An 18,803-nucleotide genomic window follows, 5' to 3' on the forward strand; every position below is an offset into this window, starting at 1 on the left:
ACTGGTCACTAATCACGAGTGTATGCAAATTTTGAGCAGTCATTTCTTAACCAATTTTTGTCTTACGGAAAAACAAAATGAAACATGCATATTTATAGTAGCAAAACCTACATTTTTTTGCTCTTTAAAATTTTTCTTATCACTAATACTCTTGAAGTTATTTTGAAAAAAAGGAAATTTTTAAAAAATTTTTACAAATTTTTTTTTACTTTAAACCCATTTTTTTTTTCAAAAATAAGCATTTTAAACCAATCAAACTTAAAGATCGTATAAACAACACATATATACAGTTAAAATAAATGGTAAAGCGGTAACGATTAATTTTATTTAGGGTGCTAAATAGAGGGAGGTTTTCACGATTTTTTTTTTACCAAAAAAGGGGCCAATTTTTTTTTCAGTGAAACTCGTTTATTTTTGATGCTAAAAACTTTTGTAAGAAACAAATATAAAGCTTTTTTAGATACTTTAAAAATGTTAATAAGCTTTTTCCGAAAAGTGCTTAATTTTTTGGTGATTTAGCGTTGAATTATTCGATTTGGAATTAGACGAATAAGAACGTATACTTCATGAGCTACAACTTTGCTTTTATTCAATTTATAGACTTTACTAATACACCATTTTTTTTCGTTATTTTTTATAAGCTACACTTCTGCTAAGAATATTTTTTTCGAGAAAATATTTACTTTTTGAGTTATTTGCGAAAAAAGGTCTGAAAACGTAGTTTTTTTTATCGAAAAGTATTGACTCGCGAAAAGTATTAAATCGTGAATAACTCGAAAAATATTGACTTATTTAAAAAACTTTATAGAACGAAAGTTGCTTTTAATCTGTAAATTTATCCATTTCCAGGCTTATTTTAAACACGTGTTTTTCACCCCCCGAGAAAGGGTGACTGTCACCCCCCAAGTAAAAGCAACCGACGGCACAAATTCAACTTTGAAGTGGAGTGTAGTAGAACCTAAATCCAAATTTTCATTCAATTCGGAGTTGCCCCTGAAAATTACACTCCAAAACCGTCATTTCTTGGGCTATTAACTTAAAAAAGTACAGTGCTCTATGGATGCAAAACATGCCAACTTACTAAATCACTTAAACGACGCCTACTTGCATTGGAAGTGGACTTCTGGAGAAGATCGGCTAGAAAATCAAGGCTTGAAAGAATACAAAATGACCAAATCAGAAATATAATGGGAGTCAAGTCAACCATCACAGACGAACTTCAAAGGAGACAACTGATCTGGTATGGTCATGTGGAAAGAATGGAGGACGACAGGCCCCAAAACAAATTTTAAAATGGATGCCAAGGGAAAGAACGACGAGAAGAAGTCCGAAACAATTCTAGCTAGGCGGCATTCAGAAGGCAATGTGAATTGCGGCAAGGTGAAGGCAAACCTTCACCTTGGTGAATGGAACGACCGAAGAAGCTGGAATTTGGGAACCAGAAGGCGATGGACGCTATAAATAACCGGAATAATAATAATAATCATCATTCTCTTTGCCTTATCACTATGCGGGGTCGGCTTTCGTAATTGCATTTCTCCACACAATTCTATCTTGGATCATATCAATTTTAATCCCCTTTACAAACATGCGCTGCCTTATCGTCTCCCCCCAGGTCTTCCTTGGTCTTCCTTTCCTACTCCTTCCAGGAATCGGCACTTCAGCTATTCTTCGTATTGGGTGATTAACGTCTCGACGTTGAACATAACTAAACCATCTTAACCTATGCTCTCTCATTTTGGCATCAATTGGTGCCACACCTAGACTTCCCCTATTATACTCATTCTGGCATTAGTGAGTATGAGCACAATATGCTCATCTAAGCATTCTTATTTCCGCCACATACATTCGTTGTTCCTATTTCTTTTTCACTACCCAACATTCATAGTTCCGTACATCATAGCCGGTCTTATGGCTGTTTTATTAGAATTTTCCCCCCTTTAGCTTCATTGGAATTTGTCTGTAACACAACACACCACTCGCTTCTTTCCACTTCATCCATCTAGCTCTAATTCTACTGCATGCCTCTCCATCTATTTCTCCATTTCTCTGTAATACCGATCCTAGGTACTTAAAACTCTTGCTTTTCGCAATCATTTCACCATCCAAAGATACCATTTTATTTGTAGTAACTCCATCTTTAAATGGACATTCCAAATACTCTGCTTTTGACCTACTAAGTTTTAAACCTTTTTCCTCTAGAGCTTGTCTCCACAGTTCCAGTTTTTGTTCTAAGTCTCTTTCACTATTTTCTACTACATCATCAGCATACATTAGGCACCATGGAATGCTACCCTGTAGTTTCGCTGTTATCTGGTCCAAAACTAGTGAGAATGAATAAGGACTAAGCACCGAGCCTTGGTGAAATCCTACTTTCACCTGAAATTTATCATTCTCTCCCACACCTGTCCTAACACTAGTCGTTACTCCCTCATACATATCTCTCACAATCTTTACATATTCGCCAGGGACTCCTTTCTTATTGAGTGCTCACCACAGAATCTCTCGAGAAATCTCTCGAGAATCTCTGCTTTCTCAAGATCAATGAATACCATATGAGCGTTGGTCTCTTTATTCCTGTATTTTTCCTGTATTTTTAATAATAAACCGGAATAATAATAATAGAAATCGAAATGTCAAACAAACTTAATTTTAAAGTAAAATTGTGCCGCCTCATTCTCAATTAAAATAGTAAATTGCAATATTATTGAACGATTAAAATTGAACGAAGTGAAATCCCTTTGTTTTAGATAAAATGCAAGAGCATAATTAGCCATGACGTCGATAAAATAGATTACCAATCAGTATGCTAACGAAATTGAAATACTTTTTAAGCCCAACCTAATTCCGGTCTCGTCCAAGGTATAATTGCAACGATCCTCATAGCGGTTTCGAATTAAAAATGCAAAGCAGGAAATGAAGAAAGTTTCTTGTTGAGCAACTTATACCAGAACAAAAACTTTCTATTAAAGTTGCTGTAAACTTTACGAGAAGGTTTATGAATGTGAATAATAAGATAAGAACTAGATCGCGACTCAACAATAAGTAATATTCGGGGAGTTATTATTCCACAATTGTACTTTTTTTGTTTACCGCTTTTCGATGCGTTTGAAGTGGAGTGTAGTAATTTAAAGTTGTTGTTTTCTACTGGATTGTTGTAAAACTAGTGGTAAGCATTACAGCCTTTATAATTGGCTGGTTGGTTTCCATTACAAAAGATATTTAATTCGGCTGTCTTTTGTTATTTTATATGATCTTTTATCAGTTAACCCTTTGAATTCCGATGACGGCTAAATACGTCATATCGTTACTACTGTCAGGTGCGAATGACGGCTTTAGCCGTCATATGCAGACATGTATAACATTCGTGTAGAGGTTAGTATTTGTTTGACTTTGACTAAAACAAGTTGTTTTTACTGAGTATGTAGATAGAAGTGTGTTTATAACGTCAGTTTAGATTCATATTATGGATGAAACAAAATATCAGTCAGTTTAGATTCATATTATGGATGAAACAAAATATGAAACCACTAGAATATATGTAAATGCAGCGAAAAATCGAGTTAGCATGTGATAAAAAAAAAACAATTTTACCTGCACGTAAACTACCATATCGGACAATTCCTTGGATATTTGGCTGCTTTTCTTCTTCAGTTTATCATCTGGCGCAGCTCTCTTTTGTGAACTCGTCTTGGATACTGCATGAGGCACTCCGTATGGTCGTGGTGAGTCAGTGATGTTGATACCATGAATTGGTTTCTCTGGAAAATATCAGGCACAATATAAGAGTAAGTAAGTAAGAAGTTGGAGCGTCAACATTAAAAATGCTAGGGTGTTATCGACAGAATGCAACCATAAAAATAACCGAGATATCCATACGAAGACGCTTCAACTTCAAAAAGTCCGACACTAGACTGAGTAATCTGACAACCTGGATACCGAACTCGAAACCCGGTCCAACACCTTAACACTACCTAATCCTCGTACAAATCTTGCTGAGGGTGTTTAAGCATCACATATTAATGGCTGTTGGAAACAATTTATGCTAGTTCTCTCCGATATATTTCGAAGCACATATAAACAGATATGAAAGACTATTCAACAAAGATCCATTCAACGAGGAAACAATAGACTGTGGCAACAGTCTATTGCAACCCAAAGGTGAGCAAAGGGCCTTAGAAAGTTACCCCGACCAGATATTCTACCAACTACTTCTTAACGACAAACAATACCACACGCAAAAAACAGGAATCAACCGCTCGCCAATAATTAAAAGAAGGTAGTTTGACCGGCGCACATGGGTTCGCTCCCAACCCCTATAAAACCACTTTTATTGTACACGAGTTCGCTCCGAAACTCATACCCGAAAGTTAAGTTATGACCGAAGGGTTAGGTCTTCCTACCTGAAGCCGGGAGCGAATCCATGTGCAGCCAGTTTGACACACTTTTCAGCATTAAAGGTCTGAAAGAATTAAATTCACACAAACATGTAAAAGCCCCAGGAGTCGATGATATTATATGTCTGGAGAAAATTAAATATTTTGGTACCGTGGCAAAAAGCTGGATCCTGTGCGTTAGTTTAATAACTGCCGAACGACATTCCAAATACCTAAAAGTTTTAGATATACTAAAATCTGGGAAAGATCCAGAAACTCCAAAGAGTTACCGCCCTATATGGCTTCTTTGCCACCTATATAAGCTGTATGAAAGACTTATCGTGAACCGCATAGAAAAATCGGTTAATTCAAAAATCATACCATAGCAAGCTGGTTTCAGACCTACATGAGCAAAGTTCTAGCTCTGATGGAACATATCTAGAACGAAATTGAAGAAAAAATATGACAGGCCTAGCTCTCGTTAACCTAAGCACCGCGTATGACACCGTCAACCATAGAAACCTGCTGCAGCCTACGCAGAAATTTTCGCCAGTCTTAAGGACTACCAACTCCTCAAAATAGGGGAAACACTATTGAAAAATAGACGATTTTACGTGAGTCTTGAGGGGACAAAGTCGCTGGTGAATCCAAACAAACGGCTTGGCTCAGGCTAGCGTACTAGTACCTACACTTTTCAACCTATAATATATCAATGATAAAGTAATATGATAAAGCAATAGCAGCAGGAATGAAGAGACTCCTCTGCTGTCGGGACTTAAACCTTGAGTTAAAAATACGACTGTTAAGGTGCTATGTGCTATCCGTATTATACTATGGGATGGAGGCGTGGACACTGAAGAAAATTGACGTGAGGAGACTGGAAGCATTCGAGATGTGGATGTACCGAAGAATATTGAAGATCTCATAGGTAGATAGAATAACCAACGTGGAGGTAATGAGACGTATGCACAAGGAAAGAGAAGTACTTCTAATAATTAAAAGAAGAAAACTGACATGTGAAGAGACATGTGATGAGAGGAAATAAATAGCTAATACTCAAGGTCATTATGCAAGGAAAAATCCAGGGAAAAAGATCCATAGGAAGGAGACGTAGCTAATGGTTGAAGTAACTTAGGGAATGGTTTGGATGTAGTAACAACGAATTATTTAGAGCCGCGGACTCAAAAGCAAAAATCGCATTGATGATTGCCAACTCTCGAAGCGGAGACGGCACCTAGAGAAGACGATAAGTCAATGCCAACTTTTACAAAAACTTAAATGAAAAAAATTATTTCTTGTGCAAATTTCAAAATCTAATTATAAAGCAAACCAAACTTACCATCAATATTGTCTTCGTCATCTTCATCATCGTAATCATCATCACTAAAGTCATCGTTAAACGAACTGCTGCTTGTATTACTGATAATCGAGCTGGTCCGTCCAGGTACTGAGTGCCGCATCCCTCCACTTCCCGGCCTTATTGGTGTCGACATGGTTGCAAAAGTCAGTGGTGGCGGTACGTCCATTATTAACTTCTTATTCTTTATTAGTATCCTATTCTTCAACTGCTCCGGGGAAGGCAACGATGGTTCATCACTATAGTCCGAGTCGAATAGAAATGAGGTCACTAGTTTGTCTCCGAAGATCCTCTAGAAGATGAAAAAAAAAACATGAAGACTGTGATCTATTTGATCATATTTTACATAAATATCATGGATTTATTATATCCATTTACAGCTGTAGCGTTTCATTTTTCCAGAAATAACTGCCCTCAAATTTTGATTTGGCTGTATCAAGATACTCGTATTTCGAGTTTTTATGTACTTAATTTTTTCTATGCTGTAACGATATCTTTCCGCCCCGCATTCAACATTTATTTATTTATTTATTTATATATAGTTAATACAAATGCCCTGGCCTCTTGAGACTAATCCAGGTCGTTTCCTGATGGGATTACAGTAGTTGATACATATAATTTTTATTTTAACAATTTTCTAATTTAATCTAACTAATTAATAATGGCCTAATCTATTACTAATTCTGAAAATGATAAATTATAAATAACTCTAATAAATAATTAGAATGCACAATTTTAACAAACAATTCTAAACAATTTTAATAAACAAAATATAATTTAAATTTTTTTTGTGAAAGTAAAATTTTTATAGTGCTTCCAGTTCTCATTCTCAGATGAGAAATGCCAGCACCATTAATCTAAAAATAGTTGGAAATAATTGTAAGCGAGCTCGCATACCGAAGCCATATCCTACATCGCATATTATGGCATGCGGATGCATTGCGAAAAGATACGCACTGAGTGTCACATCTGGTTTTCGGTGAATCTTCGGTGACTTTCGGTAGAATTTCGTTCACCGAAAACCAGATGTGACACTCAGTGCGTATCTTTCCGCAATGTATGTTATGCGATGTAGGGATATTGCTTTGGTTTGCGAGCTCCCTAAGTGTAGGTCTATTAGACTTGTAGGTATAATATTCACAATGGTATTTCGGTGAGCCTCAGACCCTTAGCCGAAACTATCCATTGAGTTTTAAATTTCAAGTGTTTAGCTATATTTTTTTTGTTTGATTAATAATTTTTAATTTTTAATTGGTAATTTTTAATTTTTAATTTTTAATTTTTAATTTTTAGTTTTTAATTTTTAATTTTTAATTTTTAATTTTTAATTTTTAATTTTTAATTTTTAATTTTTAATTTTTAATTTTTAATTTTAATTTTGAATTTTGAATTTTGAATTTTGAATTTTGAATTTTGAATTTTGAATTTTAAATTTTGAATTTTGAATTTTTAATTATTAATTTTTAATTTTTAATTTTTAGTTTTTAATTTTTAATTTTTAATTTTTAATTTTTAATTTTAATTTTTTATTATATAAATATTTATTTAGTTATACCATTATTTTATTCCATAATTTTATATATAATTTTAATTTTTATTTTATAATTTCTTATTCAAATTCACATAGAGGTTGGACTTTACTTGATTTCTTTTTTGTCTTATATTATATAATTCTATCTTTGATATTATGTCCGCTAAATTATTTAATGTATTATAATATAATTCTTCATTTTGTATTATATATTCTATATTCATTCAACATTCAACAGCTCGACAGCAGAGAACCGTACGCGCTTCGATACCAGCGCAACCCCACTCATTTCCACTTCTACTCCGAGTCAGACAGGTGTGGGGACACCGAAATGGTATTTAAGAAGAGAACCGAGGAAGAACCTTATCGTCTTGCTTTATAATAAGAATAAGAAGCTTTATCGTCGAATAATAAGAATCGTTGAATAATAAGAAGCTTTATCGTCTTGCGACGATAAAGCTCTAGACTTCCTGGCTAACCAGTGTAGTGAACAGGTAGGCCAATCTGTAGTGAAGAGATGTTCCGCTCGAAATTAAACAGGATGTGTGTAATCGTGTAGTGAACGGTTACGGCCATCTCCGATTCGGAGTTGTATGGGTGTCTATATAGTTATTAATATTTTTATTGTAGGAGTATTTGTATTTACACTGGAGTCAAGTGTAAGGAGATGCGAGCCTGTCATATCGTCATATAACAGATGTCTCATATCGTCAGATTTCATATTGTCACAAATGACGATATAACTTTTCGAATTCGATAGAGAAGCATGACTTTGTAATTCTTTGTTTGACTTGATGTTGTGTAATGATGTAATAATTTTTGTGATGAATTTGAATCCTTGGTTAAGATTTATTGGCCCCCATTTTACAGTTTCTTAGAATTCAGTATTTCTTGTTTTTTTTTGGCCAAACTCTTATATCGATCTATTATCTATCCATCTATCTGTATTTGTATTCATACTCTACCCCAATGATGTATTGTTCTTTCTTGTATACTAACTATCAACTTATTATCACCTAAAGTCACTCTTTGTCCACGTAGGGATAATAATTATTAGCGTAATAATTACAAGATATACCTACTTACCAGGAAAATATGAGCCATTCTGTTTTGCTGTTGTAGAGAGCAGTGATTTTCTATCGATAAAATAATCGGATATGGAGACGTCACGAAGGCATTCTTGTCAATGGTCTCTACTACAGCACTGAAAGGAATTTTGGTGGTGAAAGTATGTCCGTGGTAGATCATGGGGTATCCATCATCTCCATCCCAACAGTCGAGCTCCACACATCTACAGCCTGTCAGTAAAACCTAAAAAATGTGATAATCAAATGGATCAAATCTAATTGTACTATGACATTCTATGTTCCCTTCTTTAAAGGTCACTATACCGCATGTCAGACATTAGAGTCAGTGTACGAAGGATAGGGCCAATACAAACTAATAGGGCAGTCAATGAGGTTATTTGGCTCCGAATTCCATCCTACTACATCGATTTACTTGATATTTTCACAGTAAGTAGGAAATAGCTCAAGAAACAAAGTCTACCCTATGCCGCTGTGCGCTTTTATCTTGGGGGTGGTTCCCACCCCTTCTCGGGGGTGAAAAATGTTATGGTTAAAATAGCCACGGAAGAGGCTAGAAAACCTAATTTTAAGCAAAAACTGTTTCATAATTATTTTTTGAAAACTCAATACTTTTTGAGTTATTCGTGGTTGAAAATTGGCCATTTTCATTGAAAATTTTTTTTTCGGACGGATTTTTGCGAATACCTTAAAAACTATGCATCTAACAAAAAACTATATAAAATATTTCTGTAGGCTATAAAAAAACAAAGAGATTCGTTCTTTCATAAATCTTCTAGTTAAAATACAAAGAGGGATATGGTAGGTAAGAAGAGTTTGTTTTTTTGCTGCATGCTCAAATCGGTGTATCCAATTTGATATAACAGAGAAACTGTCGATTAAAAGTGTATAATGATACTAATAACTTTTGTAGTGCTTGAAAAGACCTTTAAAATGAGCAATACTAAATGTCGATTACATTTAAACTAAGCGAGATATTCTGCAAAAAAGTTGATGACTAATGTATTTTAAGAAGAAATGAGAAGTATATTTAACTCCTCATTCATCAGAATTTAAATACATCGTTTTCTTTTTACAATACTTTTTATTATAGTGTTATTTTTATGTTCAAAAAGTTGGACTGGATTAAAATGAATGGTTTTTGAAAAAAATAAGATCAAATTATAGAGCGCATTTTTAAATGTTCTTAAAAATCTTCCCTTTTCTCCATGTAACTCGAAAAAGATAAGAGATACGAAAAAAGGTACCATACAAAAATATAGGGCTTTTTCAGATCAAAATTTCCTTTTATTTTTCATTACTGTATCTCTTATCATTTTCAAGTTACATGGAGAAAAAGGAAGATTTTTATGAAAATTTAAAAATGCACTCAATAATTTTATCTTATTTTTTTCAAAAACCATTCATTTTAATCCAGTAAAACTTTTTGACCGTAGAAATAACACTATAATAAAAGGTATTGTAGAAGGAAAATGAAAAATGCATTAGTTATCAATTTTGTTTGCAGCAAATCTCACTTAGTTTTAATCTAATGAAACTTCAGCTCATTTTAAAGGTCTTTTCAAGCACTTCAAAAAGTAATAGAAGCATTATACTCCTAAAATCGACCGTTTCTCTGTTATTTCACGTTGAATACAAAAAATTTGGCAATGTACCGGAAACAAATTAGTTTCACCTACCATATCTCTTTTTGTATTATAACTAGAAGATTTATGAAGGCAAGTGTCTCTTTGTTTTTTATAACCTACAAAAATGTTTAATATAGTTTTTTTAGTTAGATGCATAGTTTTTAAGGTATTCGCAAAAAACCGTTCGAAAAGGTATTATGTTTCAATGAAAATGGCCAATTTTCAACCACGAATATTTCAAAAAGTATTGAGTTTTCAAAAGAAATTATAGAACAGTTTTGCTTAGAATTAGGTTCTCTAGCGAATTCCGTGGTAATTTTAACCAAAAAATTTTCCACTCCTAAGAAAGGGTGGGAACCACCCCCAAGATAAAAGCACACATCGGCATAGGGTAGACTTTGAATTAGGAGATAAGTATAGGCTAGTCCCAAAATGTCATTAAAATCCATGCACTAGGATAGAATTCGGAGGTAATATCCTATTCTTGCTCCCATTGACTGGCGTATAAATGAGAATTTTCTTGACAATGGTGCCGCTCTCAACGGCAATGGTTGTGAAAGGTAGTATTAGGCTGGTACTTTTAGAGGATTATTGCTGTTAACTGCTGTGAAATACTAAAGGAGGACTTATTTATAATAATTTACAGAATGGTAATCCCGCTTTCAATATACAACCATACTGATTCTAATGTTTAAAACGGATATTAGATGGAGCTTAGATTTACCTGACTGTAAAGTTCTACCGACGATTCTCCTTTCAGTTGATGACCAGTTAAGTAGGTGTTGTGAGACGAGGCTATATAGTAAGTAGATAGGGGGCGAGTCATGTTGCTCTCAAAGGGAACTTCCCTTTCTGAAACGAAACTAAAGTTTTCCTTGTCCATGAGGTACCGAGCAAACCCTTCGAAGGAGAGGCAATTCTGGGCGCGTAATGTGGCATCAGGCTCGTGTCTCTGAAAAAAAAATGTATATTTACATCATGCTATTGTTTAATTGACATCGTGAGATACATAAAAGACAATAGACTAAGATGGGTAGGTCACGTTGTACGGAGTGATGACGACAGACTGATTCGTAATGTGTTTTGGAAAAGATAAGACGGTAGAAGGTCGGCAGGACGGCCTAGAAAAAGGTGGAAAGATCAATCTTCGCAATCAGCGAAGACCTGGAGAAGATGGAAGTGAGACCATGGGAAATAATAGCACAGGATTGGAAACAACAGAAGACAATAGTAAACGCTGCAAAGACGCACGAAGAGTTGTAAAAGCCAAAGATGATGATGATTGTTTAATTGAATATTGTTTTTGAGAAAATTTCATCTTCAGTGCTGCTACAAGGTATACATGTTTAAAGCCACTAAATTTAAACATACACCGGTATATGTATAAGTGCCTCGTCCTCCAGTAGCGATATATGGAGGAGTATCACCGACCCGCAACCCTTATCCCCTGCCTTACCGCTCCCCCATAGACCAATCAGATACCAGCATATTCCAGTCTAAGCCGTGGATTCATTTTAAAATTTTACACTACACTAAATGCATAGGTGAAAACTCTTTAAAAATGTTATAGAATGGGTATTATATTACATTATTTCTGATCATGTTATAGGATGTTTAAATTGTAAGGTAATTCATTCTATGGAAATATAAAACTTCCAACGATGCGGTCCCTCGTTACCACTTAGAGGCTTTTGAAATGTTACCGTAACAGAGCAGAATCAAGATAGCTGTGACCTTAGAATGTAGGGAAAACAGTATAATATTGTTAGACTTATGATGGGTAAAATCGAAGGACACAGGAGAATTGATAGGAAACAGGCCTCATGGTCGAAGAATTTCATAGAATGGTCCAGGATACGAAAAGTCGAACTGTTCAGAATAGCTCAAGACAGAGAGAGAGTCTTCCCGTGTTCATCGTCAACGTTAAGAGGACTTGATAAGGCACGTGAAGAAGAAGACTCATCCACTAGATCTGTACACGCTAAGCTTTGTCCCACAGTTCTGGAATGTTCTCCAAAGTCACTGCATAGAATATTTAAATAAAAAATGATATTTACTTTACAATTCTAAATGAGAAATAGTCTGGCTATTAAATAAAGAGACTGCGCGCGCAGAAGGGCTCCTAGAGGGGAAGAGTGGGAAACGAATACAGAATTGGATAGCTGGAAGTGTTTACTCTTTCAGTACGAAAACACGTTTTTGTCGCTGTAGTAGTATTTTTTCTGTAGAGGTTAGAAAAGAACGTGTTTTTTTCTCGTGCCGATAACAATGTGTGACGAAAAACATGAGCAATGGATTAATGTGAAATTTCTCGTTAAATTGAAAAAAAAATCTCCGACTGAGTGCTATAATTTGTTGAAAGAGGCCTATGGTGAGAATTCTCTATCTCGTTCGCGTGTTTTCGAATGGTATAAACGGTTTTCTGAAGGCCGAGAGAGCGCCGAAGATGACCAACGTCCAGGTCGACCTGTCTCTGTTTCAACTCCGCAAACAGTGACCAAAATAAATGAAATTGTGCTCCGAGATCGTCGTATGAGCATTCGGATGATTGCTGAGACTGTAAACGCCGATAAAGAAACTGTCAGAAAAATTTTACATGACGAATTGAACATGAAGAAAGTCTGTGCGAAGTTGGTCGCAAAAAATTTGACCCCTGACCAAAAGCTCGTCCGTCAACAGATCTGCTCAGATTTTCTTTAGAGGTTACATGAAGAGCCTGAATTAATGGAAAACATCATCACTTGCAATGAAATCTGGATATTCAAATACGATGTTGAAACTAAGCGACAATCCCTGCACTGGAAAACTCCTGTGCTAATCTGAAAATTTAAAGTCATACTAATTGTTTTTTAGACATTAACGGCATCGTGATGACTGAATGGGTTCCAGAGGGTCAAACTGTAAACCAAACTTACTATTTAAAAGTTTTGGCAACGCTGCGAGAGCGAGTTCGTACGAAACGGCCGGAGTTGTGGAAAAACAAGTCGTGGATCTTGCACCAGGACAACGCACCAGGCAATAACGCGCTGTCTGTGAAGGGTTATTTAGCCGCTAGAGGCATTCCAGACCCGTGTTGAGCTGGCCCCCCCCACTTGCAAAAATTAAAAAACAAATAGCCCTGATTTATGAGCTATTTATGAGCTCTCATATTCCGCAAACTAAAAATTTTGAGCTCGTTCCACTGAGCAGGAATTTAATACCCTAGTGGGGGGGGCTGAGTCAGCCCCCCCCACTACTTAAAAATAGGAATATTGAATCGGTTTTTGCGGCAGAATTACGAGCTATTTATGAGCTCTTGAAATTATATAGTTTCGATTTTTGAGCTCATCCCCTTCACCCCCAAACAACCCTTTAATTGATTTAACTTAAGAGAAAGATGCTGAGAAAACTTAAAATATATCGTATTGCGAATATAATTCCTATAGCTTATATACTCTAAAAATAAACTATTAAATCAAGAGCATTTCGATTATTGAGCTACAACCCCTTCGCCAGAAAACCACCCTATCTTCCCGGCTTAAGAGAAAGTTGTATTTAAAATGCGTTAAACTAATTATTTGGCGACTACATATCATTTAATAATTTATAAGCTTCCAAATTACGCGCATTTAGATCAGTAAATTGCAATTTATTTTGTATAGTGCAGTCACTGAAGGTAAAAATCAACGATTACCTTCAATTTCGGTGAACCTTCATCGATTTTCACGAAAATTGGTCAGTGGTTAGAGGATACGTCAAGAAACAAAGGTGATATGGTACCACCTTGCGCCTTTACCCTGAGGGTGGATACCGCCCCTTCTCGGGGGTGAAAATTATTTTATAAAAAATAAATGCACAAATCAATAAAAGAACAAATTAAAAGCAAAATTTATTATATAAAGTTAATAAAATAAGTCAATACTTTTTAAGTTATTAAAGATCAAAGATTTTAATTATTTGTGAAAAAAATGCATGTTTTGAAAAGGTTTTTTGTAAATCACTGAAAAACTTTAAGTTTTTACAAAAAAGTTAATAGTAGTTTAATTCGTATAGCTTATATTCTAAGAATAAACTCTTAAATCACGCGTCTTTCGATTATAGAGCTACAACCCCTTCGCAAGAAAACGACCCCATATTCCCGGCTTAAGAGAGAGTTGTTCTTAAAATAATTTAAATTAATTATTTGGCGACTACATATCGTTTAATAATTTATGAGCTTGCAAAATATACGCATCTCAATTATTGAATTGCCATTTTCTTTCTATAGTGCAGTCACTGAAGGTAAAAATCAACTAGTACCTTCGATTTCGGTAAATCTCCATTCATTTTCACGAAAATTGGTGAGCGGATTTTGATACTATCAACTTTTTCTGCATCTTATTTTTCATAGGTATTTCTAAGTACTTTGACAAGTATTTAGTACCTAAGTGTTATAAAATGCATCTCTTTCCCGTTATTTAAGCTTGAACCCTTAGATTTTAACAGTCGCGGAAAAAATATACATTTAATTACCAATAACTTACTTTAAATTAACATTAAAGGGTTTTTCAAGTAAGCAATTTATTATATTTTTTATTAGCTTCAATTTTAGTGATGAAAACTTTTTTGTAAAAACTTACAGTTTTTGAGTCATTTATGAAAAATCGCTCTAAAGCATGCATTTTCTTTCCAAAAATTAAAATATTTGATCTTTAATAACTCAAAAAGTATTGATTTATTTTAATCACATTATATAACAAATTTTGCTTATACTTTGTCCCTCTATCGATTTGTGGGGTTATTTTTAATAAAGTAATTTTCACTCCCGAGAAGGGGTGACATATACCCCAGGCTAAAACCCCAAGTTGTTATTGTCAATTCGTGAAAATAAATGGAGATTTGCCGAAATCGAAGGTACTAGTTGATTTTTACCTTCAGTGACTGCACTATAGAAAGAAAATGGCAATTCAATAATTGAGATGCGTATATTTTGCAAGCTCATAAATTATTAAACGATATGTAGTCGCCAAATAATTAATTTAAATTATTTTAAGAACAACTCTCTCTTAAGCCGGGAATATGGGGTCGTTTTCTTGCGAAGGGGTTGTAGCTCTATAATCGAAAGACGCGTGATTTAAGAGTTTATTCTTAGAATATAAGCTATACGAATTAAACTACTATTATCTTTTTTGTAAAAACTTAAAGTTTTTCAGTGATTTACAAAAAACCTTTTCAAAACATGCATTTTTTCACAAATAATTAAAATCTTTGATCTTTAATAACTTAAAAAGTATTGACTTATTTTATTAACTTTATATAATAAATTTTGCTTTTAATTTGTTCTTTTATTGATTTGTGCATTTATTTTTTATAAAATAATTTTCACCCCCGAGAAGGGGCGGTATCCACCCTCAGGGTAAAGGCGCAAGGTGGTACCATGTCACCTTTGTTTCTTGCCGTATCCTCTAACCACTGACCAATTTTCGTGAAAATCGATGAAGGTTCACCGAAATTGAAGGTAATCGTTGATTTTTACCTTCAGTGACTGCACTATACAAAATAAATTGCAATCTACTGATCTAAATGCGCGTAATTTGGAAGCTTATAAATTATTAAATGATATGTAGTCGCCAAATAATTAGTTTAATGCATTTAAGTACAACTTTCTCTTAAGCCGGGAAGATAGGGTGGTTTTCTTGCGAAGGGGTTGTAGCTCAATAATCGAAATGCTCTTGATTTAATAGTTTATTCTTAGAGTATATAAGCTATATGAATTATATCCGCAATACGATATATTTTAAGTTTTCTCAGCATCTTTCTCTTAAGTTAAATCAATTAAAGGGTTGTTTGGGGGTGAAGGGGATGAGCTCAAAAATCGAAACTATATAATTTCAAGAGCTCATAAATAGCTCGTAATTCTGCCGCAAAAACCGATTCAATATTCCTATTTTTAAGTAGTGGGGGGGGGCTGACTCAGCCCCCCCCACTAGGGTATTAAATTCCTGCTCAGTGGAACGAGCTCAAAATTTTTAGTTTGCGGAATATGAGAGCTCATAAATAGCTCATAAATCAGGGCTATTTGTTTTTTAATTTTTGCAAGTGGGGGGGGGCCAGCTCAACACGGGTGCATTCCAGTGCTCGAACACCCGCCGTACTCGCCTGATGTAGCAACCTGTGACTTTTTCCTCTTTCCGAAGATCAAGTATGTCTTAAAAGGAATCCGGTTCAAGTCGATGGAAGAGGTGAAACGAAAAACGGCGGAGCTGCTAAAAGCTCTAACAAAAGAAGACTTCCAGCATTGCTTTGGCCAATGGAAAAACGAATGGAACGGTGTGTGGCGAGAGAAGGGGAATATATTGAAGGAGAGCATTCGATTGTAGAATATTTTTTAAAATAAAACTCTTTTTCATAAGCAGTCTCGTTATTTAATAGCCAGACTTCGTATGCCACAATTTAACAGGTCCATGTCACCAGCCCCCCCTTTTTCAATTTGAGGGTCAAAAAAAAGCTCATCCGTTTGTATTGCGTTAGTACTGGATTGTATCACCCTTCATTCGTTTGTACTGCCCCCACCCTTTTAAATCTGCCTGGAGGGGCTGGTGACATGCCATCCCCCCCTTTTTCGATTTGAGGGTCAAAAAAAAGCTCATTCGTTTGTATTGCGTTAGTACTGGATTGTATCACCCTTCATTCGTTTGTACTGCCCCCACCCTTTTAAATCTGCCTGGAGGGGCTGGTGACATGCCATCCCCCCCTTTTTCGATCTGAAGATCCGGGATGGGTATGTTCGTTTGTACTGCGTTAGTATCGGATTGTAACGTCCTTATTTTGTTTGTACCGCCCCCACTCGTCTAGATTGGCCTGGGGGGCCAGTGACATGCTACCCTCTACTCTGCACTTTTTGCCTTCTGAATGTCGAAAATAGGCTATTTCGTTTGTACTGCGTTAGTACTGGATTGTATCACCCTTCATTCTTTTGTACTGCCTCCACCCTTTTAAATCTGCCTGGAGGGGCTGGTGACATGCCATCCCCCCCTTTTTCGATATGGGGGTCCGAGATGGGTATGTTCGTTTGTACTACGTTAGTATCGGATTGTATCGCTCTTATTTTGTTTGTACCTCCCCCACCCGTCTAGATGGGGCCAGTGACATGCTAACCCTCTAATCTGCACTTTTTGCCGTCTGACGTCGAAAGTAGGCTATTTCGTTTGTACTGCGTTAGTACTGGATTGTATCGCCCTTCATCCGTTTGTACTGCCCCACCCTTTTAAATCTGACTGGAGGGGGATCCCTTTTTTCGATCACGAGGTCCAGGATTGGTATGTTCGTTTGTACTGCGTTAATATCGGATTGTATCGCCCTTATGTTGTTTGTACCGCCCCCACCCGTCTAGATTGGCCTGGGGGCCGGTAACATGCTACCCTTCTACATTTAAAACAGGGGAGGATTAATGCTAGGAGTAAGGACACAAAATTAGCCAAAACTATTATAGTAACACCGCGGGTGTAAAATTTGGTAAATTCGTCAAAAATGTAACAAATTACATTTTGAAACTGAAAAACAGGCTTGCAAGCCACTCTCCATGGGGAATGGAAAGTTACACCCTCAGATGGATCTCGGAGTAGTTCTACGCTACCGATTTGAAAAATGGTACATGTATTTGTTGGACATATCTTGAACACTATTTTCGATCAGAAATCAGAGGAGCGACCTTGCCTTTTCCTACTAGGAAGAAATTTATCAATCCCCTCAATAAATTTTACAGTTTTACACGCTATCGATATGAAAGTCAAAGATCTCATGCGGCGCATTCCGAAATGCACTCTTCGTTGTACAATTTCAACCTCTCTGGATAACTGATTAACTGAAACATACATACGGCAGAATTCATTGGAATCGAAAATGATTAAAAGTATTTGGAACATTAAATGAAAAATTCCCACAATCAATATCTTTCTTACCATCTAATGTCAGAGACCAGATAACAATAAATGCCGTTGCTATGTTATGGTAATTTGTTTTCTAGAAAGGTTTGTATTGTTCATTTATGACTGCAATGAGATTCAGAATTTCCGTATTCCATTTGCAAAATAAATATAGTGTCAAAAACTTGCTTATACATTTGACGCACTGTCCGTCAACGTGTTAATTAACTCTACAGATTCAGTGCCAAAACGAGACATTTTTATAGAAAAATATTTGCAAATATATGAAATGCCAAGCTGACCTATTAAGGGGGTCGTCTAGTGTCTCGGGTGAAAAAAATCGATTTATTTTTTTTTGCATAAATCTTATCTAAAATATGTGTAGAAGACGTGGGTAAAAGGATTTTTCGAAATTGAAAGTGGTTTAAAAGTTACAACCGTATATCGGAGCAGGTATACGGATAGCACGGGAGCTCGCTCAGCGGGGCGTGTCAGCGCTGTCACGTGACAGTTCTCTCATCGACCGTTCAGAGAGACGCTTGAGCGATTTCGCAAAAGAAGCCCGGGTTTTAAAGAGAGAACATAAAACGGCTTTGCAGGACTTTTTTGAAGAAGAAGGTGAACTGTATGATCCAGGTATAGCAGATTGATGGTGAGATCATATTTTTATTATTAACTTTCAAACGCGTTTTTCCCGAAACACGTTTTTTTCAATTTGCTGCCATAAAATTTCAAAAACTATTGAACCAATTTTGCTCAAATTTTCACAGTATCTTTATAACATATATATTTATATGTATTTTAGCTATACAGTGAACTAAAATAATTGAGATTGCTTTGTTAGATTTTTTTAATAGCTAAATAGACTCCCAAAAAAGTGGAAAAATTATTTTTTTTTTTTGTAAAGTGTGCAAAACAATTATTTTTTGAAATACCGACTTTA

At 35.5% G+C, this 18,803-nt stretch overlaps 1 protein-coding gene across 2 annotated transcripts in view; it reads right to left on the reverse strand.

Annotated features, from left to right (window-relative positions):
• LOC126884758 (1-phosphatidylinositol 4,5-bisphosphate phosphodiesterase epsilon-1-like) overlaps window positions 1-18,803 on the reverse strand; it is an 890,827-nt gene that overhangs the window by 27,124 nt on the left and 844,900 nt on the right. For both annotated transcript variants that reach the window (XM_050650976.1, XM_050650975.1), the window contains 4 exons: window positions 10,702-10,929; window positions 8,351-8,575; window positions 5,716-6,025; window positions 3,595-3,761 (listed from right to left, as the gene is read on the reverse strand). In XM_050650976.1, the coding sequence (XP_050506933.1) occupies window positions 3,595-3,761; window positions 5,716-6,025; window positions 8,351-8,575; window positions 10,702-10,929 (930 nt within the window). The remainder of the gene's footprint in view (window positions 1-3,594; window positions 3,762-5,715; window positions 6,026-8,350; window positions 8,576-10,701; window positions 10,930-18,803) is intronic.

Source organism: Diabrotica virgifera, chromosome 5 (assembly GCF_917563875.1).
Source record: "Diabrotica virgifera virgifera chromosome 5, PGI_DIABVI_V3a".
Classification (NCBI taxonomy): Eukaryota; Metazoa; Arthropoda; class Insecta; order Coleoptera; family Chrysomelidae; genus Diabrotica; species Diabrotica virgifera.